This window comes from Lepisma saccharinum, chromosome 3, assembly GCF_977018435.1.
Source record: "Lepisma saccharinum chromosome 3, izLepSacc3.1, whole genome shotgun sequence".
NCBI lineage: Eukaryota > Metazoa > Arthropoda > Insecta > Zygentoma > Lepismatidae > Lepisma > Lepisma saccharinum.
The window spans coordinates 38,119,677-38,145,227 of NC_139231.1; the positions used below are offsets into that span (position 1 = coordinate 38,119,677).

Here is a 25,551-nt window from a genome sequence, read left to right on the forward strand (position 1 = left end):
ATCGGCTCAGTCCTCCGAATGCAACCACTGTTCTGTCCAGGTTCTTGTTTGTTGTCCCACTATACCACAGAGGCTAGTTGTACCTGCTTACATAAATTACAAATATTAGCAATAATGTTCATTTTAGGTATGGACATTAGGGTGCTTCAAAAATGTATGGAAAAAATAAACTTTGCATTTTTTTTTATCTCACCCCTTCATTTCGTGACAATATACAAAAAGATGATCTGTGTAAATTTTCAGTAAAATAGGTTTATATTTAGAGGTCTTGCAGACGCATTGAAATTTTTGTAATATGTACGAAAACAGGCAAGGGTGCATGATTAATAATAGAGTTACTTAACATTTTTTTGTATCTATAAAAACAAAATATTTATATTTATTACAGGAAAAATATGAAAGACAAATCAATACATAAGATACATAACACTTCACTCCTCAGTTCTGAAATTATTTCTTGAGGATAGTTTCCATACAAGCCTGGTACTTTTTCCAATGTTCCTGAACCACTTGAAGAACACACTGTTTCTGCTCTTCTGCCAATAGCTAATCATCAATGTTTGGTCTTGATACTATTACTGTCAGGTGGTTTTCCTTTTCTTTTCCACATAAATCTTGCATCTGGCCTAGTGTGCTCCCTCCCCCCCCCCCCCCTCAGGGTGGCTTTAGCCTTAGATTTAAAGCCCTTTTTAATGTTTGTAACTAGCTCGGAGCTTATAATTTGCCTTTACCCCTTCTTATGGATGAGTAACTAAGTGCAAAATATTCAACATTTGCAATGTAGCAACTTCTTCCAAGGTTGCTTTTTTTTACCGACCTAGGTGGCAGAGTGGTTATCACAGCATGCTAGAACGCCAGGAGTCCTGAGTTTGAATTCTGGCCCAGGCATACGTGTTCTTTGTGAGTGTCTCTTCATTAATTTAATCATATTACCATTCATCGTTGTCGCAATTAACCACAAGTGGCAGAAAAACAACGCTAATTATAAAATAAAATCAAGGGTGCCTTTCTGCCTCTTATATTGACCCTCTCTAGGGTGGAAGATAGTTTTGGTGTGATATCCACTTGTGTACTTTTACTTTTCTTACTTTTTCTCTTTTCTGTGCCTCGACTATTTCAGAAAAGCCTTGATATTGAACATACTCTTCACTATCACTACTATCTTCAAGAGCTTCATAGATGGTTACGTTTGTCCACTGAATTATTTTCCAATATAACACATATACTCACACTTGTATTAGCACTGGTGGATGTCTGCTGCCCTTCTCATTCGATTCTGAGCATCTCTGCCGTCTTCCTCTTTTCATCTCTCGGATCTTTTTTAGTAAAGGTTCTGTCTACTTTCATCATACAGCCCTGTCGATCTTTTTCTTGTCCAATAAGGAATTCTCTAGCCTAGTTAATTTTAATGTTGGTCATAGCATCAGCATGAGCAATAGCAAACAAGTCATCTAATTTATCAACGAATGCTGTTTCATCAGAACACCGAGTTTCACTCATTGGTTTCCTACTTTTCTTTGGTCGGATCTATGTATCGAAAGTTTTTTCCAGCTTGGCAATGGGGTGTTGCTTATCACGAATGGAAATCAGGGCCTTTGACGAAAATAATGCAGCTCCTTTTACCACAGCTCGTGAATTTTCTCGAATAGTATTTTTTACTGTTTTATGGTAGTAAAAAAAATACTTAGAACTTGCCTATTAGATGGGAGTTTACTCCCTTTAATTTGCCTCCCTTATAACATTCTAACGGGTAAATTCTCGTATTGGGGCTTGTTGTTACACAGCGTGAGGGAGCTGTCATCTTCAAACATAGTCTGAAAACACTAAAATAACATAAATAACATGATATTTAGGCCGGATAAACACACACAGCAAAGTAGAGCACAGCTCATGACTGTTAATCTGCTCGTTCTATGCATGAAAGATAGGAAAAAACCTGTTTTCATCTTGCAGTGCACGGCATGCATAACTATAGTGCAACCACCAGCAAAAAAAAACCTGCGCAAACCTGCGACTCCTGTGAACTGTACTAAAGCAAGGAGGGGAGGGGGAGAGTGGAGCATGCTTCCTTATGGCCCGAGCTAAATGGATCGAGGGGAAGGTGTGTGAAGGATTTTAGCTGAAGGTTCTTTTGTTTGTGGTCGGTCTATACTAGGCGAGCACCGCCGTACAATTGCACTAACGCAGGTACTGCGATAGACAGGACTAGTGAGAAACTCTAATTTCCTTAACTAACCGCACACTGTTCAACATGTAGAGATGTTAAACTTTTAACATTATACCCTTTTTACTTTATTAATATTTAGGATAATGACACTATACTCCATGTATCTATCCATTATGCTAATTTGAATTAGAAATTTGATGGCGTTGAGCGACCTCGAAATATTATTCGATTGAGATGAAATTTTGAAATAATGTTTATGTATATTGTCAAAAAATGGAAGGGTGAGAAGAAAGAAATTCAAAACTTCATTTTTTTGAAGCACCCTAATGCACTTGCATGTTAATTGATGAGTCTGAGTCATAAGTGAAATCTGAATTTTTGAATTATCCCTCTTAGAATTGAACCTGGAACCTCTTGATTGTAATGTAATAGTAAAAAAAAAAAAAAAGGTAAAGTGCTCCCCTGTGCATAGCACCACGCCATGAAGGCGTATAGGGGGTGTGGGGGTAACGCCCCACACTTTCTTGATCCGGTCGTGAGTGGAGGTGATGTGATCAGCATCACGCCCCTGACCGCCTTTACTCCCCAGGGTTTCCCCCAGGTACCCATGTCATTCGATGCTGGGTGGGCGCCGGAGCCGCTTCCATCGTTAGAAAAGTTCCCGGATTTGAACCGGCCGGGGATCGAACCCGGGACCTTTAGCATGGTAGTCAGACGCGTATGTTTCAAAATGATTTGAATGATGATAAACATGTTCCATGAGCAATACGTAGAGGCAAAAAAAAGCAAAATTTCGGTACAAAACAGAGTCCATTTTGGTTCAAAAGCGGTAAATAAAATAAATTTCGGTGTTATAGCGATGAAAAATATGATCAAAAGCAGTATATAAAATGACATTTTGGTTTTAAAATTGTGAATATAACCCTGAACTTCATTTTAAAAGTGCACTTATTAGTAATAAGTTATTACACAAAATAAACATATCCCTTCTAATAGCACATTTATGTAGTTACCAGAGGGACCACCCCGATGGCGCAGTGTAAGCATCGTGGCCTTGTAATCAAGGGGTCCCGGGTTCGACACCCGATGGAAGCTCATAGTAGATCGGATCCCACTTTAAACTGTAGGTCCAGTCCCGATTAGCCTTACCGTGCACAAAGTGGACTTGAAACAATAAATCAATCAACCAACATGTAGTTACCAGAGTATTAAGTTTATTGCTATATAAAGGGTTCCATTTTTCCTTCTCAAATATTTCTAGCAGAGTTAATCAATTTTTTCCATGAATTGCATAACTCCCAGGATAATTCAAACTTCAGAAAGTGTCGCGTCTGTAAATAAACTCTAAATTTTGTGTTTAAAGAGTCTATTTTGCTGTTCATTTTGCATCATTTTGTGACAAAACAGGGTAGGAAAATGCACCTCACACCTTTCAGAAACCTGAAAAATGAACATTACAATGTGTTATTACACATTTCGTGTTTTCGTGAAAAAAGAAATATGCGTGCCTCTAGCAATACAACATAATCACTAGAGCTCGGATTTATAAGCGAAATGCATATTCTTTTCCAAACTTCTAATGGTAAGAAGAAAGGTTATACTTTGTATTACATACCTTGATGAGCTATTTAACTAAGGTTGAAAGTGCTTATAAATGCTTATTTCTGCAGGAAATGGTTATGCTTGCTTATTTTATGATTTTGGTTTAAAAAAGCATATTTTACCCAAATCTGTCATATTTCACAAGAAAATCTCAGGGTGACCTTCCTTACATACTGTAACAGCTTTGAGAGCTGAGGTAAGAGATCTAATAAACAAATATTTTTTCAGATTTTCCTGTATTTGTTTATGCTTATTTTGGTGATTATTTTTTCATTTTTTGTGCTTATTAACTTGCTTATTTTACTGTTTGATTGTGCTTATAAATCCAGGCTCTAAATTCACCAATCTAATATCCCATGAAATACATTTGAATATATCCTTAATATCCTATATACTGTATATGTACATTTTTTTTTTTTTTTTTGAACGGTCCCAGTTGTTCTAAATTCTGCTGCCAGGTGCCAGGCTGACCAATTGTAAAATGGCTGCCAGTGAAGGTGAAAACATTTTGCAAGAGAAGGTTGATTGTAGGTGTGCAATGTCAGTTTCGTACACGGTTTCATAAAGATTACCAGCAAAGAACTCTTATCGCATTAGCGCTGCAGTACAAACCATTGAGAGAACATACTGAAATGTGTTTGGATGCAGTTAGATTTACCATATTGACATGTGCAGAGTAACGAAGGGGGCTTACATTGAGCGTTTGTGAGTCAACTTTGTAATAACCATTGGCACAAAACTTGGACAGTAACATGTGTGAAATTTTATTTCATTTTGACAATTTATGAATAAAATATAACGAGTTGAAATAATTCAAATCATTTTGAAACACTGTAGTTTGTTGGGATTCTGCAGTTGACATTTTTGACATATTATTATAAATTTTATTATTTTTCTTAAACATCAAGTGCTTTTGTTTCTTCCACAGGTCTTTGACTACCCACCCGAAGGAATAAGGAAGTGCATTGTGTCCACAAACATCGCAGAAACTTCCATAACAATTGATGGAGTAAGATTTGTAGTTGACTCTGGAAAGGTGAAAGAGATGACGTATGACCCTGCCTGCAAGATGCAGCGGCTGAAAGAATTCTGGGTTAGTCAAGCGAGTGCGGAGCAAAGGAAAGGAAGAGCAGGTAAGCTGTTGAGATCTAACTTATTGCATAGATAGACAGCAAAACAGACAACTTTTATAGCATGTAGTATTGTATAAAATACAAGTGTTATGTGCTAGAAACAAGAATAAAACAGTGTAATGTTACGAGAGTTGAGACGATACAATATAGTGATACTTTTTGAGAACCTGGGATATCTCCCAGGATCCACAAAAATGCAGCCCAACACCTTTGCTGAATCAATTTATCCTGTAATTAATGAAAAAAATTGCATAATTTTTATTCATTTTGCCCCAGAATTATGTATCAATAGTTGATTCCCTAATTAAATGGCAGCTAATTTCATATTTCAATTATCTCACTTGTAATTCTTTGAATATTTTAAAGCAAATCTAGGATTAATTGATGTATAATGCAACTTTTGTTTTCAGTGCTGAGTGGCAAACACCAGTGGCGTAGCATGGGTATTTCGGGTTGGAACGCCAAGTCCAAAGGAAGGGTCGGCTCTTTCTTGCTTAATAATTTACTTACAGTATTAGTTGCCACAGGTATTGTTTATTTGCCTGAAGTCAGCTAGCTGGGTTTTCAATAAAACATCATCCATGCATGGTTTAGCTAGAAAATGAGATGCCTCACTATGCAACAAATGTTTTGAACTCTGGTGTTTTATACCTTTTTTTTTTATACCTTTCTGCATGCATGTCATTAAAAAACCTACCTGAATCACAAGTGCCTCTGAACAACAGTAGACGTCATTGTTGTGGGCGATCCAACTACTGATTGATTTGGTTTATTTTACTTCACTTTTCTACCACTTTTGGTTAATCGCAAATATGAATATGAGTGATGATATTGTTGAAGTTGATGAAGGATTTGAACCAGGGACCTCTGTTGTCTTGGCACGCTGTGCAAAAGGCACTGACACGGAGGTGGGTGGATGATCCAACTATCGTACACACTACTGACGTAACAGTGCCGATTAGTAATTCAGACCACTATTTATTGCATCTTGAGAATGTTGATAAACATTTTAAAATAATTTTGTCCAGAGTCCATTCGATGTTAAGAGTTTTCAAATGAATGCTAAACATTTCTATTGAGACAATATTAAGCAGTTAGTAACTAACGAAAAAATAATAATAAAAATAGAATAGTTTTGCAAGTTAAGTGATAGAACAGCCATAGGCTGAACTTATACCACGAGGACTTTACCAACTTATTTGACAAAAACTGTGTTGATCTTTTAGTTTTTACTGCACATCGCTGTTCGTGCGATAAATTATACAATGCAGTGGCCATTAAGAAATGGTTTATTTGAGTTTGATAAAGTTATTGTAGCATTCCACAGCACGAGCACGAAGAAACAGGTAGGAATTCAGCTTCTGTCGCCTGCGTTGGAAGGGTCACATGAGCCCTAGAACCAATCACGTGGCTTTCTGCTCCATACGCCAGCGTCCAAGAGAGCATTGCGCACGTGCTGTAGAGATCCAAGCTTTCTCTCCAGTCTGAAGGCTCCAGATAGGCAAGAAGGAATATAGAGTCCTTTACGCCAAATCTTTACCCGGCATTCAGGAAAGGCATTGAAAAAAATGCTAGAATGAATGTTGTTAGTGGAGCATTGCAAGCGGATCGTGAAAAATAGCTATTATAATGCCATGAAGGTCAAACACATGAATCACTTACTGCTGAAAGGCAACTACTCCAATATTTACACATTTCCTTTTTTGTGACGATAATGGTTTGAAATAACTCAATGGATCGTTTACCACAGATATCACACCTGTCCGCTCGATAACAATGGGCATGGCAACGCCTTCAATTTTCCTTTTACTGCAGAATGGGAACTTGTCCCAGACTAGTTCCCTGTCTGCAGTAAATGAGATTTTGTAGCGAAATGTGGACATGTTGCCTTTCTGCTGTAAGTGGTTCATATATGAAATTACTCACGTTTTACTTTATATTTACAGCATTTATGCATTTTTGAAATTTTAAATCAGGAAATGCTGGGCATATGGGCATACTATAACGCTACGCCACTGGTGAACACAAACCCCCACAGGTTTTTATTAACATCTTTTTTACCTGATCTGTTAATTTTTATGTGAGTCTGTGTGCAAGTGATTAGAATTAGTTCATGTCTGTGAACGTCTACAAGAGGACTTATATTTTAAATTAAATCTTTGTATTTGTTCATTCATCCACAGTGTCACAATTAGTCTATAGAGACTAGAATTTATGAGAAAACCAAAAGCTGTTTTGTAAAGGTTTAAAATCTGAGAAAACCTAAATAAAGTTCATTAGAATGTATATATTTATATATGCATATGCACATCTATTTTTTAAAAATTGTCTCTACAGAGGCTCTTTAATGTGAAATGTAGTCATGCGTAGAGCATGAACTAACTACACCACCTCATTTTATTCGTTCATTTTATTTTTAAATCATTGTGTTATGTTTTTGATTGACTGATTTGGTGTTTTAAGTCCACTTTATACACAGTAAGGCTAATCAGGACTGAATCTACAGTTTAAAGTGGGATCTGTACCACTTGTGCCTCACCGGGTATCGAATCCGGGACCCCTTGATCAGTGTGTAATGTTGTCAAGGAGAAAGACATATGCTAGGAGTAGAAGAGAATAGTGAAAGACTGGAAAGCAAGGTGGATAAAAAATCATTATATTTATTTTCAAAAATATTTTTTATTTTTTTTTATTAAAATTAGATTTTTTTAAATTTAAATCACAGTTTGTGATATTTTAAAAAAGAAAATGAAATTGCTAGTATTTTTTCATCTTTTGAATTCATTCAATCCAAAATAAGAAATAGCTTAGGCCCAGAAACTACTTCAAAGTTGGTTTTCCTTTTTAAACAACTAAATCAAACACAACAATATTCCTTCTTTTTGAAACAAGAATTTTTTCATAGTAGTATTCTACATTTCTAGTTGTTTTCAAGGAGTAATATCATAAATATTGCACTTTCTTAGTCACAAAGTGCATGAATGTAAACAGCCCTGTAAAATATTTGAACAGTTTGATTAGAACGAATACAACAAATACCCCAAGGAAGACCACAACAAACATGGAACAGGAACATTCAGCAGAGCGTGACCAGATGAGGCATTAAGTGCAATCAAGCAAGGAAGCTAGCAATTGATCATAACCAACTGTGAGCTCTCTGCAAAACCTCAACACCTTTGAGTAGAAGAGGATTTGAGTAAGTAATTAATGTGTCCTCTTTCTTATGAAATATCCTCCACTTTAGAAAAGAATGTCGTTCTGAAATTTTTCATCTGGAGACTTGTTATTGAAGTATTTTCCCCTCAGGTCGTACTGGGCCTGGAGTGTGTTACCGTCTGTATTCTGAGAAGGATTATGGAGAAATGTCTCGTTATTCGAAACCGGAAATCCAGAGAGTGCCCCTAGATTCTCTTCTGCTGCAGATGATGGCGATGGGTCTTCCTGATGCTCGAAAGTTTCCATTCATAGAACCACCTCCTGCAGAGAGCATTGAGAACTCCATCTTGTCATTGAAAGAACAGGTAAAACTACACATTTAAGAAGAATATTCATTTACTTTTACAAGCACTAACGGATGTATCTTTGGGGGCGGGGGTCAAGGTAACACCTGTCAAGGTAACACCTGAACTATGGCCAAGGGACCGTGTCTTCATGGAGTGGTGTACTGTACAGAAGGTAGCTTTATGTTTTAATCACCATTTTACTAATCATCATGATTGACCAAAAGAAAGTAATCTTGAATTATTACATAAAAATTACTTAATAAACTGGATTATTTGCAGGGCTCACTACCTAATTCCTGCATTTGCATACATGATTGTTTGCTGACATATTTTATTTATATGCAGTACTCTAACTTACAGTGTTGTATTTTAGTCATGTTTTGTGGCTGCTAAAAAACTTGTTGCAACTATGAAATAATTCACAGTGAATGTTTCACAGACATAATAATCACTGCTTGATTCTTACAGTAAGTGGCAGAGTGGTTAGCTCAGTGCACTACAACACCAGAGTCCCGGGTTCAAATCACAGCCTGGACATGGGTGTTCAGTTAGTAAGTTAGTGCCTAGTTCCTGATCACTAACTCTGTCATCAGAATCTCTCAAAACTCCATTTTCAATGTTGCACAGTTATAAAAACAATGCATTTATCACAAGTGATTAAGCAGCAGATTTCCACTTAAAAACTTAGCTTTCGAATCAAAAGAGGGCACATAATGGAGATGTACAATCTGTACATGTTTGTTTGTTAAACAGCAAAAAATCTGATGAAACCAGGGCTGACCCAGTAGCTCATATCAGTTGGTTTGAGCAATTGCATGGTATGCCATAGACCCAACTTATTACTAATCGTCCCTGCATTTTTCACTGTAATATTTGCGTAAGACTGTACGTATTAAACTTGTAAAACCAATATCAGTATCTCCCCTGTGATTAAAATTCTAAAATTAAGAAACTGCATGTAGAAATAGTTTTAAGTGTCAGAACATGCCATTGTTGGCTGATATTAAAAAATTGGAAATCGGTTTTGGCGCATCCTTAACTGCATGGGGTTCATTTTCACATGAGGTGTACGTTTATTTCAGTTTCAGGTATTAAAAAAAAAGCCTCTGTTTTATTGTATACAGCTTCAAGGTTTATTTCCTGCTCCTACACTCCCCACTGCTGCACGTGGTTGCCAGTCTCGATTTTTTTTAGTCAGACCTCATATTATTCTTCACCTATCCTTTGCTCAATTTGAGTACTTTGTGCAGTTACATTCGGTAACAACTTCCTATAGTAGAATACTTGCTTAAGTGAGGATGTGAAATTCTTGCTTCCATCTGACATCAGGCCATGTTTGGCATTTTGCACTTCCATGAAGGAAAGTGTACCACTAGTCATTAACAAAATGTGGAGCCCACTATAATTGTTAGTTAGCAGCCATTGTTTCATTACCAATTCTTTGTTTCAGGGTGCCTTGACTGAGAACGAGAAGCTGACCACGATTGGAAAGATGCTGTCAAATCTTCCTGTGGACATTGGCATTGGCAAGATGTTGATAATCGGCTCACTTTTTCATCAGGTCGAAGCAGCCTTGGCCCTTGCTGCAGCATTGAGTGTCCAAAGTCCATTTACAAATCGTTCTTATCGGGACCCTGAATGTGAGGTATTTGACACTATTTATTTTGATTTTCCATTCATGCATTCTGTTTTCCCACTTAATACAAGGTCCACCAGAAAAAAACTGAACTGCAGGGACGTAGCTAGGTTGATCAGTTTGGGGGGGGGGGGGGGGGGCAAAACTAAAGATTTTTTCTATCAAACCATTAAAAACTAACAAACTATTAATATATCATATACGCATATATATATATTGTTGGAAGAGAACATTATATTCTGCTGTAGCCCCCTAAAATTTACGAATATAGACTCGGGAAATCCCCGGCCATTATTCGGGAATCTAAATGCACAATGAACGCATTAACTTAATGGCATCTAGACAGTCTTTAAAAATCCATGGATTTTCTCTTATGTCAGATTTGAGATACCAACAACAATTTCATTAGTCGTTACTCCTTAGATTTGTAAATTTGCTCGAAGAAAATTGAGAAATAGAGAAAACCCTCTTCTGTGGGTTTAGATATAAAAGGGTGTTGAAATCAGGTGTACAAGTATGACAGTGGTGCAAAAATGAAATGTTTGTGTAATGTGTTCAAGATAGGCATCCCATGTATATTGTTTATACCAGAATCGAATCCGGCGCCCTTTAGTGCAAGGCGACACCGTTAATCACTATCCCATGGGACATGCCCGAGTCTTTTGTGGCATCGTACTGTACACATTGGAGAATGATGACGATGTATATGAAATTGTATGCACACATCTAATTTCTTAAAAGTAATCATCTTTGTGCATGCGAAACTGATTATATGATGGCAATAGAAATAACAAAATTCCCACGCGCTAAAACTATTGCGCTCTCGTCTTTGATACGACAGGTTCAAGGTTTGATCCCTGGAAGGAACTCCAAGATTTCTGTGATGGCCCAACATCGTGAGGACAATTGGGAAGCTACTTGAAATCAATATGTAAGCGAATGCCACTCTCAAAACTAGATGGGACTCGATGTGATGACCTCGCGTCACCGAATGGAAAAACACTTCACAAGCTTTGTCCTTCAAAATTAATTTTACTGAATAATTGTAGTTTTCTTTAGAGGAACTAAACATTGCTTTTTTGCACAGTACAATGTTGCTTTCTTTCACCCCATTTGTATAGTTATACATTCAAAGGATTCCACTCCCGAAGCATGAGCATAACGCTCTACGAAACCAGAGGTCCCAGGTTCGGACCTCTAACAGGTGTGGTTGCATCATGTCTCTCGCATCGCTGTTCCTTCGGTTCATCATTCAATCTCATCGTCGCATTTAACCCAAGAGGTAGAAAAGCGGCGTAAAATAACGAAATAGAAATGATTTATTGACTTGGTTCATTTTACATCACTTTTCTCAAACTTTTTGGCTAATCGTGAAAATGAGAATGAGTTAAGATTAAATTGATGAAAGGACCATTAGAAAGAAGACAGGCCGGGATTCGAATCCCGGACACTCTGCTTCGTAGCGTAACGTGCTAACCACTCCACCACGGAGTTGTCAGCCCAAATTGAAATGAAAATTAGAAATGCCGTCTTGAATTTCCAGGTACAGTGTTCACCTCCAAGGGCAAAAGATTTTCCCTCCCACTAGGATAGGCAAATAACAGGAAATGCTTGATAAGTAATTTGGCTCTCCATATTTTATGATATTATTATGTAACTAACTATTATTCGCTATATACAAGGGTCGTTCAAGGTTGGGCAAGACTTTCGTGCGTAAAATATTAATTAAACAATGTAGTGCTGCATTACTTCGGCAGGACAGACCATGATTCCTTACGAGTAACCATGATCCCTTGGGACACATTTGGCGCATGCGCAGTAGTGTAAACAAAGATGGCGGCATAGTGTATCTGTTGCTGTGGAACGGCGATGTATAATGAAATTTCTCGTGAAGTAGAAGGTGAAACCTGCTGAAATTTGGCGTAGACTGCAAGCACAGTATGGTGAACAAACACTGTCACGGGCAAGAGTGTACGAATGGTGTCAACAGTTCAGTGAAGGTCGGGAGTTGGTAGCAAATGAACCGCACGGATACGTTCGCCCAACTGCAGTCACTCCGGTGAATATCGCCGTTGAGCAAGTTATCCATGTAGATATTTTGGAGAAGAGTGCCACAATTATTGCCCAGTATTACTCAACACTGCTTCACGGTGCTGTACATGGGGCCGTTCGGAAGAAAAGACCTGGAATGTTGTCGAAATATGTCATTCTTCTCCATGACAATGCCAGTGCACACACGGCCCATTTGACTCAAACAACACTGACCAAGTTGCACTGGGAGGTTTTACCCCACAGTCCTTACAGTCCAGATGTAGCCCCCAGTGATTTCAACTTGTTTGGGGCTCTTAAAGAGCATTTGGACGGGACGTGCTTCCAGACAGTTGAGGAACTCAAGAACGTTGTCCTGCAGTGGTTAGGGCATCAACCTACTTCTTTCTACGCCAAAGGCATCATGGAACTTCCACAACGATGGCAACGGTGTCTGGGTATTCAGGGGGAATACTTTGAAAAACTGACATAGTTTGGTGTTTCTATGCATTTGTATGTATATTTCCTCTCTATAAATAAAAGTCCTGGTCAACCTTGATCGACACCTTGTAACTTCGGATTAATTATATTTGTATGCGTAGTCAACTTTCCCGCCTACGCAGCAACCACAGCGTCTGCATTTCTTGGGCCAGGGTTGTTAAAGATCCAGAAATTTTAAATAAATTCAATTGTCGTTCAGCAGAGAAAATCAGCAAGCGTAAATGGGTTTTGGACTGTAAGGAACCTTTTCATCTGTAAAGTTTTCAATTCGGTCCAGGAATATTTTTTCCAGATGAATTTAAATTCGGTCCAGGACCCGGTCAACGAACATTTTTTTCCGGATCAGTTTAAATAGGGCCGTAGTTCTGTATTGAAATGAAACCATTAGCAACTTGGTACGAATTTAAATTGTGCGAGAATAAAGGTTCCGGTCCTGTTACGGAACCCTATAGAACAGGGCCTTCCCGATGGTGCAGTGGTAGCGTCGTTGCCTTGTAATCAAGGGGTCCCGGGTTCGATAACCGGTGGACGCACATAGTGATTCGGATCCCACTTTAAACTGTAGGCCCAGTCCCGATTAGCCTTACTGTGCATAAAGTGGACTTAAAACCCCAAATAAACCAACCAACCAACCCTATAGAACAAATTGGAATGTATGCGTTCCTTGATCTTTAACAATCCAGGGTTATTAATGGTCCAGGAATTGTAAATAAATTCATTTCCCATCCGGGAGAGAAAATCAAACTAGTGTACAGCTCACTGCTCACGAGAAGATCCCCAAACGAGGAGAGACGGGGAGCGGGGGTGAAGGGAAGGACCGGTCCATTTGCAGATTTTAGGGGTAGCAGAAAGCCTTCCGCTGCGGTCTAGTATCCTTTTCGAAGTGCGTGGGACGAGAGTTGAATGCGTCAATCACGCAGAGCATGTCTGCAGCAACAGTTTGCTGTTTTTCTTTCAGTGGCCAGAACACTTGTATTGCTTATCCTGTGCATTTTTTAGACTGTATTTCAAAGAATTTTAAAAAGAATATACGGCATTTGGTGAGCTTATAGATCACACACCCCTGTAAAACAATTTCACACCGTTTCCGTATAACTAATAATAGGCCTCATGATAGGCATATGTCTGAATATTCTAATACGTATTTATTCACTATGCCCGTTATATTATACGGTTGTGAAACTCGGTCTGTTACTTTAAAATAATAACATAAATTGACATTCTGCAAGACATTCTGCCTTGGAGTTGTTTCTTCCAGGCCTAAAGTCAGGAAATCGTTTTTGTAAGGTAAGTCGTTACTAAAATCACATTTGCGTTTCGGCATAGTTCAGATCTCCATGGTTCAGATAGCTGATTCACAGAATTTCACTTCTCAACTGACATGTAACAACTAAGAGAACAGCAGTTAAAAACTATTGTTTATTTCTGAATTCTGATGTCGTGAAACTCAAATCAAAGAAAGCCGCTGCGTATCGCATATTTTTACCTATTGTTAGAAACTTGCTGATAACCATGAGCCACGGTAGATATCACAAATGCTTTGAAATCAAAACCTTAACTCGACGAGCGGCGACAACAGAAGAGATGCAAAAGTTCAACATTTTTTCTTTGTTGGAAGAAACATTTCTTTTCTTTGCGCTTGGAACTGAGTGTGTCCTATTTCTTTACTTTGAAATTGAAGACGGATAGAATATTAACAATTATTATCAAATAACAGAAAAGAGAATATTTCCAAATTTTGCTAAAAATCTGCCCGGACCATTTTTAGGACTCGAAAAAGAGTATTAGCCTAGGTAAAACTGTCGCGAAAAGAGGCGTGTCTGACCCCAGCTTTTCCTTCTAGTAGTCTTGGGGTGCACTCCCCTAACCCTAATAGTGGAGTCGCCTCTCGCTACGTCACGGCACTTCCGTTGGGGATCATCTCCTGAGCGGTGAGCTGTAAATGGGTTCTAGGCCTCAATTCGGTCCAGGAACTTTTTTTACGTATGAATTTAAATCCTGTAAAGGAATTCTTTTTCCGGTTGATTTTAAATACTGTGCAGGAAGATTGTTTGCGGCTGAATTTAAATACGGTGCAGGAACCCTTTTTCCGGTTGAATTTTAATACGGTCCAGGAACCTTTTTAATGGAACAATACACTACTTGGACCGAATTTAAATTGTGCGAGAAAAAAAGGTTCCGGTCCTGCAACGGAACCCAATAAAACCCATAGAATTTAAGGGTTCCTTAACCTTTGACAACCCTAAATGAAGAAAAATCACAAAAAGTCGCAATATTTGTCATGAATGTAACATTTTCAGCAAATGTAGAACAGTTTGCCGGGGCTACGTGAACGTTTCGGGGGGCCAGTTCCCCCCCGTGCCCCTCCCTAACGACGCCCCTGCTGAACTGTCAAAAAAAGGAACCGAACCAAATAAAAAGGAACTGTATTCTGGCAACACTGCAAAGAGGTACAGTAGAGCGTCGATTATCCGAACGTCGGTCAACCGAACGACCGCTTAACCGAACTGTGTACTCGCTCACTTTCAGATATCTGTAATGAAAAAAGTACGTGACTTAGCTGCTCGTAAGCGTGTAGGCTTGCTTAGACAGACCAAAATAAAGGATTTTTTTAAACGTTAATTTTGTGTACTGTGTGTATTGTTCATGCAAAATGCGTATGTAATATGTACATATTTTTGTTTAATAAACTGTACCACATACTATATATTCCTACTAAAGTTGCCTTTGTACGTTACTTTGTAATACATACTTAAAGAGATGCCTGTTTTTATGAATAAATTTACTGTACAGTACTTCTTTTTGGCAAATAAACATGTACAGTTCGATTATCCGAACAAACCAGTTTTCCGAACACCCATGTCCCCCAATTACTTCGGATAATCGACGCTCTACTGTATATCTAAACTTCCTGTCAGTGCATGTTTCAACCTGTTACAGGCAGTCAGTATCGGGACAAGCGTGTGTCAGATGCAGGTCGTGTGCAGGCGGCGTACAAAATACGCGCACCAAAATGGAACAACGTTACAGCATAAAGTTTTGTTACAAATTTGGTAAATCGTTTACCGAAATGTTACAGATGATACGGGCAGTGTATGGTGATGCATCATTATCAAGAACCCAGGTGTATGACTTGTACAGTCGTTTCAAAGGTGGACATGAAAGTGTCTAGGATGAACCAAGATCAGGATGCCCTTCAACGTCAAGGAATGACGACAGTGTGGAGAAAGTTCGTGCATTGGTGAAAGATGAAAGATTTTTAACCAAGCAGTAACTGTCAGACATTCTTCATATCAGCAAAGAAAGCTGTAGGTTAATTTTAACGGAGGACCTGCAGATGAGGAAAGTGTGTGCTCGCTTTGTGCCTCGCATTTTGACAGAATGAGAAAAAGACAAAAGGAAAGTGCTGTGAGGATTTGGTGGCAACTGCGGACCAGGACAACAACTTCCTAAAGTGCATCGTGGCAGGAGGTGAAACCTGGTGTTTACAATATAACCCTGAAACAGAGTGTGCAGTGGAAAGGACAAAGAAAGAACAACAGGGTGGCGACAGACCTGGAAAACCTGGAAAACCGGGAAAAGTCATGGAATTTGAGGTGTCAAAAAAAGTCAGGGAAATGTCGGGGAATTTCGTCTTCATTTACTTTTTTTAATTATTATTTATTTATTTATTTAAAGATATCGTTATGGAACTCTGCACGGGAACAGGAAATCCCGTTCGTAAATTTCGGCCTCAACTTTTAGGCCCCTTTTATGCGCAACACAACCACGGCACCAGAAACCATTGATGGCAGGAGGAGAGAGAGAGAGAGATAGAGAGAGAGAAATTTCTCTCGGCGGGAATTTTAAATTCGAACCCTCTTTGGAGGAAAATTGTTATACCTCGGGCACTATGGGAGCAATCTACTTCGGATAAGTTTTGTTTTTCAGCTACAACATCAGAACATGCAACCGTGTACAATTCAGAACGCCGAACCGAGGAATGGGGTTTGTGGGGCGCGACCCCCGAATTTCAATGAAAAAAAACATAAAAATCTTGAGTTTGCCCCCTCTTCTCCCACTATTTTGGGGAGAAGGCGCGAACTTTAGTATTCTTTTTAAAGAATGGACATTTCTCAAGAGGATGAAACATGTTTCATGTTCTTGGGTGCTATACAAGTTGAATAATAAGCCAAAATGTGAAACTCTGTTTTTTACGAAAAATAGGTAATTTGCATTTTTGGAGGAAAATTGTTATAAATCGGGCACTATGGGAGCAATCTACTTCGGATAAGTTTCTTTTGCAGCTAAAATATCACAACATGCAACCGTGTACAAATCAGAACGCCGACCTCCGAATTTCAATGAAAAAAACATAAAAATCTTGAGTTTGCCCCCCCCCCCCCTTCTCCCACTATTTTGGGGAGAAGGCGCGAACTTTAGTATTCTTTTCAAAGAATAAACATTTCTCAAGAGGATGAAACATGTTTCATGTTCTTGGGTGCCATATAAGTTGAATAATAAACCAAAATTTGAAACTCTGTTTTTTACGAAAAATAGGTAATTTTCAGTTTTGGAGGAAAATTGTTATAAATCGGGCACTACGGGAGCAATCTACTTCGGATAAGTTTTGTTTTGCAGCTAAAACATCAGAGCATGCAACCGTGTACAATTCAGAACACCGGACCAAGGAAGGAGGCTTGGGGGCACGACCCCCGAATTTCAATGGAAAAACATAAAAATCTGGAGATTGCCCCGTCTTCCACCTCTATTTTGAGGAGAGGGCGCGAACTTTACTATTATTTTCAAAGAATGAACATTTCTGAAGAGAACGTAACATGTCTCATGTTCTTGGGTGCCATACAAGTTGAATAATAAGCCAAAATGTGAAACTCTGTTTTTTACAAAAAATAGGTAATTTTCATTTTTGGAGGTAAATTGTTATAACTCGGGTACTATGGGAGCAATCTACTTCGGATAACTTTTGTTTTTCAGCTAAACCATCAGAGCATGCAATCGTGTACAATTCAGAATGCAGAATCGTGGAAGGGGGTTTGGGGGGCGCGACTTTGAATTTCAATGAAAAAAACATAAAAATCTGGAGTATGCCCCCTCTTCTCCTGCTGTTTGGGAAGAAAGCGCAAACTTTAGAATTCCTTTCAAGGAATAGACATTTCTCAAGAGAATGAAATATGTTTCATGTTCTTGGGTGCCATGCAAGTTGAATAATTAGCCAAAATGTGAAACTCTGTTTTTTATGAAAAATAGGTAATTTTCATTTTTGGAGGAAAATTATTATAACTCTGGCACTATGGGAGGAATCTACTTCGGATAAGTTTTGTTTTGAAGCTAAAACATCATAACCTCAAACGGTGTAAAATTCAGAATGCCGAACCAAGGAAGGGGGCTTGGGGTTGCGACCACCGAATTTCAATAAAAAACAACATAAAAATCTTGAGTTTGCCCCCTCTTCTCCCGCTATTTTGGGGAGAAGGCACAAACCTTAGTATTCTCTTCAAAGAATGGACGTTTTCGAAGAGATTGAAACATGTTTCATGTTCCTGGGTGCCATATAAGTTGAATAATGAGCCAAAATGTGAAACTCTGTTCGGAAATTTGGCATGGATATGTTGTGGTGAAGGGGGAGATGGGGGAGGTTGGTCATCAAAGTGAATTTCCCAGGCTTGCTCCAGACCTGTGTCAGAGTTTCCACCCAAACATAAGAGTATGATGGTCCAAAAAGCACATTCATTTCGTAATCAGCACCATGATACAATATGGTATCATTGGGCCAGTACGACTTTACTCTGATGATACCATATGGTATCATCGAGGGAGTAAAGGTTAAGCCTCTAAATATTACGTGGAAAATGCATTGAATTATCAATTTTTCTTGTCCGTATGGGAGTAGTAAGGGGACTTGTCAACAGATGGAGGGGATAAGAGCATATGGCGCCGTCCGATAGTTGTCGGACGTCAGAGTAAGGAATTTTGTTGGGCAAACTGAAGGAACATGGAAACAAATAGGTTCCATTGATACATACAATTTTTGTCGAATATCGCCACCCGACAAAGTATCTCACTACAACATGCGACAGAAATTGCATGGACTGCAACATCCAACAAAAATAGCATGCATAAACAAGAAGAGCTTTAGACTGCAAATATGCTGCTGGAATTTTATTACTCTTCTGGCTCACTTCACATTATTTAATGTAGCAGTGCTTACGAAGGTTTTCTTTCATCATCCTGACATATTACTGGTTTCTCACAAGTTAACATACGTTTACAATGATATTGCACTATTCTTAGATATCAAGAAGAATCCAACAAAACGGGATATATATTGAATACTATCATGAAAAAGTGAAACATAAAACTGCATTGGTGAACGTTATAAAAATTGGCAAGTGCATGCTCCCAACCTCAAATTTACTGCAACACTAGTATTGCAATGAAATTAACGCCACTCTCTGTCCTGTCTGTTGAATCTCCTGAGAGATGATCATTAATCTCTCACTGAGTAAGGTTAATGTCCAATATTATGAAATAAAGTACTAATAATAAATACGTAAATATTTTAATATCATATTTACTTGAATCATTCAATCATAAAAGCAAATCACTTTCTTCAAGATTTGACTTTTCTCTGCCAGCCCTGCTAAATTTTCACTTTCCATCTTCTGATTTATACGAGGGGTAGCCAGAAAGTAATTTCCAATTAGTAGGTACATTGATTTTTCGCAAACGCCAAAACCGTGAAAAATGGTAATTGCTGCGAAGTTATGTTTAGGAATGTGCAGTGATGTCTGGACACATTTTTCGCCCGTTTGAAATATAGAAATAATGCGAATTTGGCATAAAATGCGAATTGTTGGTGTTTTAGCGATATTTTTTAAAGAAATGTCCTAAAACAACGAAAAATTCTATGAAATCCAACATTCTTGTCTTTTCTAGGCCATGTTTGTGTACATAGAACATGCACATTATCCAACATTTTACTCAAGAGTAAACTATAGAGTTAGACGTACATGGAATAATTCCGACAGCCACATTAAATCATGTATTTCCCACGATTTTTTCAACTTCTATCAAAACCATTTGCATCAAAGAGCAACGTGGCAGGGTTCTAACAGGAGATTGAGTGCATATCTATTTGTCGCACGAGATATGATTTGAATTACCAAGCTAAGTGTGCACCATCGGCATTTTTCGAGCGAGTAATAATGGAGCTCAGTCGTTAGGGCATCTGACTACTATCCAAGAGAACCGGGATTTTCCCACCTATTCAAACTGCTCCGGCACCCACCCAGCATCATATGAAGCTGGTACCTTGAGGAAACTTTTGAGGGATAAAGGTAGCCAGGAGCGTGGTGCTGATCACATCACCCCCACCTTCAGCCGTGATCAAGAAAGTGTGGGACCCTAACTCCACACCCATACACACCTTCATGGAAAAGTGCAGGGAGCACTTTACTTTTACTTCCTCAAAAATCTGTTCCAACATATCAAACTGCCACGAAAATTCATAGACCATGTGACCTACAATTTAAAATAATAGTTTAAAAGCACAATCGAGTATTAAGTTTCGGTATATTTGGCAGATAAATGTTCTAAATCAAAAACGCGAATTTTGGGAAACGTAACACTAACAAGTCAAAAAAAGATGATGCCAATTTTTGGTGCCATATTATATCGGTATCTGTCACGTGAGGTTGATTAATTTTAATTTTTGGGTGGTCGCCACTTATGGTCATTATGCACCCTTCAGTATATACGGGGAAAATTCCATTATCTAGAATCCTTAACTTAAAATTAAAAAAAGGGGTACGGAAAATAACTTTCTCAAAATAACTTTCAAGATATCAAACTCTCACGAAGAGGCGTAAGCCATATGACTTACAATTTGAAACAGTAGTTTAAAAACACCATGAAGGTATAATTTCAGATATTTGCCAGAAAATGCGCTAAAATGAAAATGTGAATTTTGGGAAAAATAACACCGTACCTATAGTAAAAAATAAGAAAATACACCAATTTGAAAAAAAAATAACAAAATATCAAGGTTCTTACCGATTAGGCATAAATAAAACAAGAATATCAGTTGTAATTTATTGCATTAGTAACAGTGAGTCCTAACCTAATTTTCGGCATAAACACCACAGTCGTTCTGGCATTTGTCGTAGAATGGCACTAAATTTTGTATGTCCATGGCATGTGTGTCTGACAGCAAAAACTCAAAGACTGGAACTATCTCTACCGCAGTGTAGCTGTCAAATCCTTGCCCTGCCAGAAACCTCTTCAGTTAAACAAAGAGATGAAAGTAGGTACATTCAAGGCCAGGGCTGTACAGGGAGTGGTCCAAGATCTGTCACCTGAAGTGATGCAAAGGGCCCGTGTGTACTCAGCTGTATGGGGTTGTGCACATTTGATTGGCCTTCCGTGAATTGTCTGCACCATAGTCTGACCATACTATCACTCACGACGTCCGGTCTGCACACATCGCATGATTGCTTGTGGCTCTGTGCCAAATTCTAAGCATGCAATGTAGGCTACTTCGCAGTCGGTGGGAGACTGTATGAGAGCTGCATGCCACTTCTTCCTTCCTGCATGTGTGTGTGTCGCTCTCCAACCACTAGTGCTGCATATAGGCACCATTGGAGCTTTTTTCAGGATGCCCCTCGTATATGAACTTTCAGAAGCTTTTATTATTAATTAGAGTGTTCCTGTTTTAATGTGTGGTTAGCTAAATCAGGTACCTATACAATGCAATTCTATAAATTCCTTGCGTTAAATTTCTAATACCTACATACCCTTTTCGTCAGCATTAATGGTATAACTGCATGTTGTCAGTTTCACAGTATTTCACTTGGATATACTGTACTGAAGCAGAAATCCCATTGATAATGTAAGAAAATATGACACTTTATTTTGTTCGATTCAATTGTTTCACTTAAATGCAAGAGTTAAGTTGTTTGCTTTACATAGAAGAGAGAAGTAGCTTTATGCATTGAAAAATGAGTCCGCACTCATGGTTCTTGCATACAGAGGGTTCCAAACTCAGTGGAAATATCAACATATAATACCGAGAATATATAAGGAGACTGATAAATTACAAATTGTATTTCTTAATCAATCACTCTTCACTCTTATCTCATTTAGTCGTAACTTTAAAAATAATCAAGTATTTTATTTTAAATTTACTGCGTATGACAAAATTCCATAATCCTTCCCTAGCTTGTGAATTATAATAATTTTCCAAATTCACTATTTTGCAGTTTGAATTCAAATCATAGAGAATAGAGAAATTAAGTCAATTTCATAGAAGATAATATTGGTACTTAAAACCATACGTGGATCTGTATGAGTTTATTATTTCCATTTGCAAAAACATCGATTTAGTTTAGTTTGTAATTGTCAGGGAAAAATGTAAATTTTGTCCTGGAAAACCTGGAAAAGTCAGGGAATTTCATTTCTGCTTGTTTGTAGCCACCCTGAAAAAGCATGGATGTCGAAATCGAAGACAAAAGTGCTGCTGGTCGCATTTTTTTATTCCCAAGGACTGATCCACCATGAATTTGTCCCTGAAAACCAAACAATCAATCAGTGGTATTACAAGGAAGTGCTTGGTCGACTCAGAAACAGGATGAAGCAGGTTTGGAAGGACCTCCGTGATTCTGGCCAATGGTTTCTGTTACACGATAATGCTCAGCCTCATACCACATTGTCTGTACAACAATACCTTGCTAAGCATTCAGTGACAGTGATCAATCACCCTCCATATTCTCTGGACGTATCGCTTGCTTGTTTTTTTTCCTTTTCCCCAAGCTTAAGGGCGAAGCTATGAAAGGGCGAAGATTTGACGACGTCATGGATATTAAATTAAATGTTACGCGTATTTTGCGAACACTTATTGTCAATGAATATCAACAGTGTTTCCAAGACCTGTACAAAATCTAGTCAAAGTGTATTGCCTCCTCTAATGATTATTTTGAAGGTGATAAAGTCATTTGAAGGTAATTACTTGTTTTCTTTCCTAAAAATAAAAGTTCGTTTTTTTTATGGGTAAACCTTGTATGTTCAGCCATCCAGGTTCTAGCAAAAGTCCATTTAAATAATAGGACATTTACCTCGATCTTAAGTTTGCCATTAACTCCCATTTGTCCCGTTTTGACCAGGACAGTCCTGTTTCAGAGGCATCTCCCGTGCCATTAACTCCCACTTTATTAGGGTGACCATTTGTCCCATTTTGACCAGGACAGTCCTGTTTCAGAGGCATCTCCCGGTCATCCCATCAATATTATTTAATAGCACTATTTGTCCCATTTTATAAAAGTATAGTATTTTTCTTGAAAATCAAGTCTAAATTTGAGAGACATTTCATGATAAAAGGAAAAGTTGATGGGATTTGGACTTCGTTTCAAGCACTTCATAACAATCAAAATGTTTGATTAAGCATGGTCAAGAAGCATACATGGAGTTTCAATAGGGTCCTGCAACAATAATTTACATCCCTGTGTCAGACGTGGGGCAAGTTTTTTGGGGTTTTATGAATCATTGGTGAAGAATAAAGCTGTTGGCATTCTTCAACTTCAGCGTAGGTCTACTATTACTATTACTAGTGGTAATAGTGCCTGCAGTGTTTCCAAAAGGCTTATAGTCGACCATGGCTTCTCCAACTGATCTCCTTTCGGATGAAATTCGAGATGAGCTTGAGGCAATGGACATGGACTCTGAGTGGGAAGACGAACAACTTGACATTCCGTCTGACATATCATCAGAATCTGATTCTGATGATATGTCCCCTCCTGCATCTCCTGTCGACTGGCAACCTCCACCCCGAACTGGAAGGACCGCTCCCAACCTGCAACCTTTCCTAGGACAGACTGGCTTACGCTGTATTTGGAATCTTTTATTAAATAAATAAATAAATAAAGAGTCAGTGGCACGCAGACATGTCATTTTGGGGGTACAAGTCGTGTTCTATTGGTCATATGATAATAGTGCAATTATTTTCGTGTTCCTAAAACTCTAGCGATTATTTCCGTGTATATTGTTACCATGTCTTGTACTTTTTGTCGGGGTGGGAGGAGGGCGAAACCCCAATTTTTTTCAAAAAAAATTCTTGAATTTTCAGGTTCGTCCCCCCTCCCTTCATATATACACCGTATGTGCATAAATTTTATATAGTCTGAATCTATGGTTCATTCCGAGTAAAATGATATATTATTTGTCTGTCTACGGCAATTACCGTCTGATCTACAGTTGTTTGAAGGTAACTATGCATTTTGTTGAAATTCGAGACTTGAGGCAGTGGCGCGCAGACATGTCGTTTTGGGTGTACAAGTCGTGTTCTATTGATCATATGATAATAGTGTAATTATTTTCTTGTTCCTAACATTTTCCATATTTATTGTTACAATGTCTTGTACTTTTTGTCGAGGTGGGAGGGGGGTGAAATCTGCATTTTTCTTCAAAAATTTTGGAATTTCAGTTTCCTCCCCCCTTCCTCCATATATACGTCAAATGTGCGTAAATTTTATATAGTCCGAATCTATGGTTCATTCCGAGTAAAACTATATATCATTTGTCTGTCTACTGCAATTAGCATCCGATCTACAGTCATTTTTATAAAACTCTGCATTTTGCTGAAAATTGGCTCTGGCATCAAGGGGGTTACATGCGAAAGAGGCTCGGGTGGCTAAAGGTTAATGTAACCCCCAATTACCATTTTTATTTTAGAATAACTTTGAAAACGAAGACGAAAAATGGTAATTAAAACATACTCAGGGTGTCCTACCAGTCTGGAAATCCTGGAAAAGTCAGGAAATTTACTTTTTTCTGGAAAAGTCATGGAAATGTCAGGTAAAGTTACTGTGTTTCTGGAAAAATCAATATTTTTGTAGTAGTGTACTAAAAGTAGGTTTCATAGCAAAGAAAATAAAGGAAGAGAAAGAAATTTTAAATTTGTTTTTAGGCAAACTATACTTCAGTTTGGTATATTAGTGTTATCGGTAGTGTAAAGCAGGTCTGTTCACCTACTTTGTTATTTGTTCTTTTCATTTAAAAAATTGCATAAACATGTGACACTTTTTTCTACATATGTGCTATTGTCCTTCAAGCATTAATCTTGCTTCTGCATCAGAATTTTATCCTTAAGCTATACAATATTGAGTGGTGCTAATGTGCTGAAGAACAGCATTGACTTTTGGTTTGAGATTGTAGATACCAAGATGGCTGGAGCATGATGCTGATTACATTACTTCCACAAATGGCCATGCGAATGTGTGGAGTCCCACATCCACATCCCCTTGTATACCTTCATGGCATGTGGTAATGTTGTTGCTGGGTTTGATACCCGGTGGAGGCACATAATGGTTTGGGTCCCACTTTAAACTTTAGGTCCAGTCTTGATTATCCTTTCTGTGCATAAAGTAGGGCTTAAAACCTCAAATAAATAAATAAACAAAATGTGGAGAGAAACTGTGCCATTTTACCTAATGTATGCAAATGAAAGAATGCTTTTCGTACTAGAAGAAGCCGGTTATAATGTGCAAGAATAAATTTTTAGTTTCAATGAATCTTTAGAATAAAATTATGTATAACAACACATGAAAAAGACAATTTGCAGTACCTTATACACTGAGTTTACTAGTGGAACACATTATTTTTTGTGTCATGAATATTAATAAACAAAATATCATTCAAACTTGGGAACTGCAAATACTCCACAGAGACTGCAAACAGACAACTCATTGCTTGTATGCTGGATGATCTTAAAATCTGTTACTAATATCTCTTCCTACATGATAAAGATCTAAATTACCATTTTCATCTGCATAAAGTCAAATTTTGCCACTCTTGAAGGTATTTTGCCCAGCAATAGATGTAATTTGCATAATACAGGGTAATTCAAAATGAATGGTGCAACTTTACACAGTTATTATGATGTTACTATTTATGACCCAGCTTATCCACCTGTCATATTCACTCAGTCTCGTA

At 38.1% G+C, this 25,551-nt stretch overlaps 1 protein-coding gene across 2 annotated transcripts in view; it reads left to right on the forward strand.

The window, feature by feature from the left end:
• Nucleotides 1-25,551, forward strand: part of LOC145984985 (putative ATP-dependent RNA helicase DHX34) — a 149,326-nt gene that overhangs the window by 60,010 nt on the left and 63,765 nt on the right. For both annotated transcript variants that reach the window (XM_083118463.1, XM_083118464.1), the window contains 3 exons: nucleotides 4,698-4,902; nucleotides 8,209-8,423; nucleotides 9,856-10,050. In XM_083118463.1, the coding sequence (XP_082974589.1) occupies nucleotides 4,698-4,902; nucleotides 8,209-8,423; nucleotides 9,856-10,050 (615 nt within the window). The remainder of the gene's footprint in view (nucleotides 1-4,697; nucleotides 4,903-8,208; nucleotides 8,424-9,855; nucleotides 10,051-25,551) is intronic.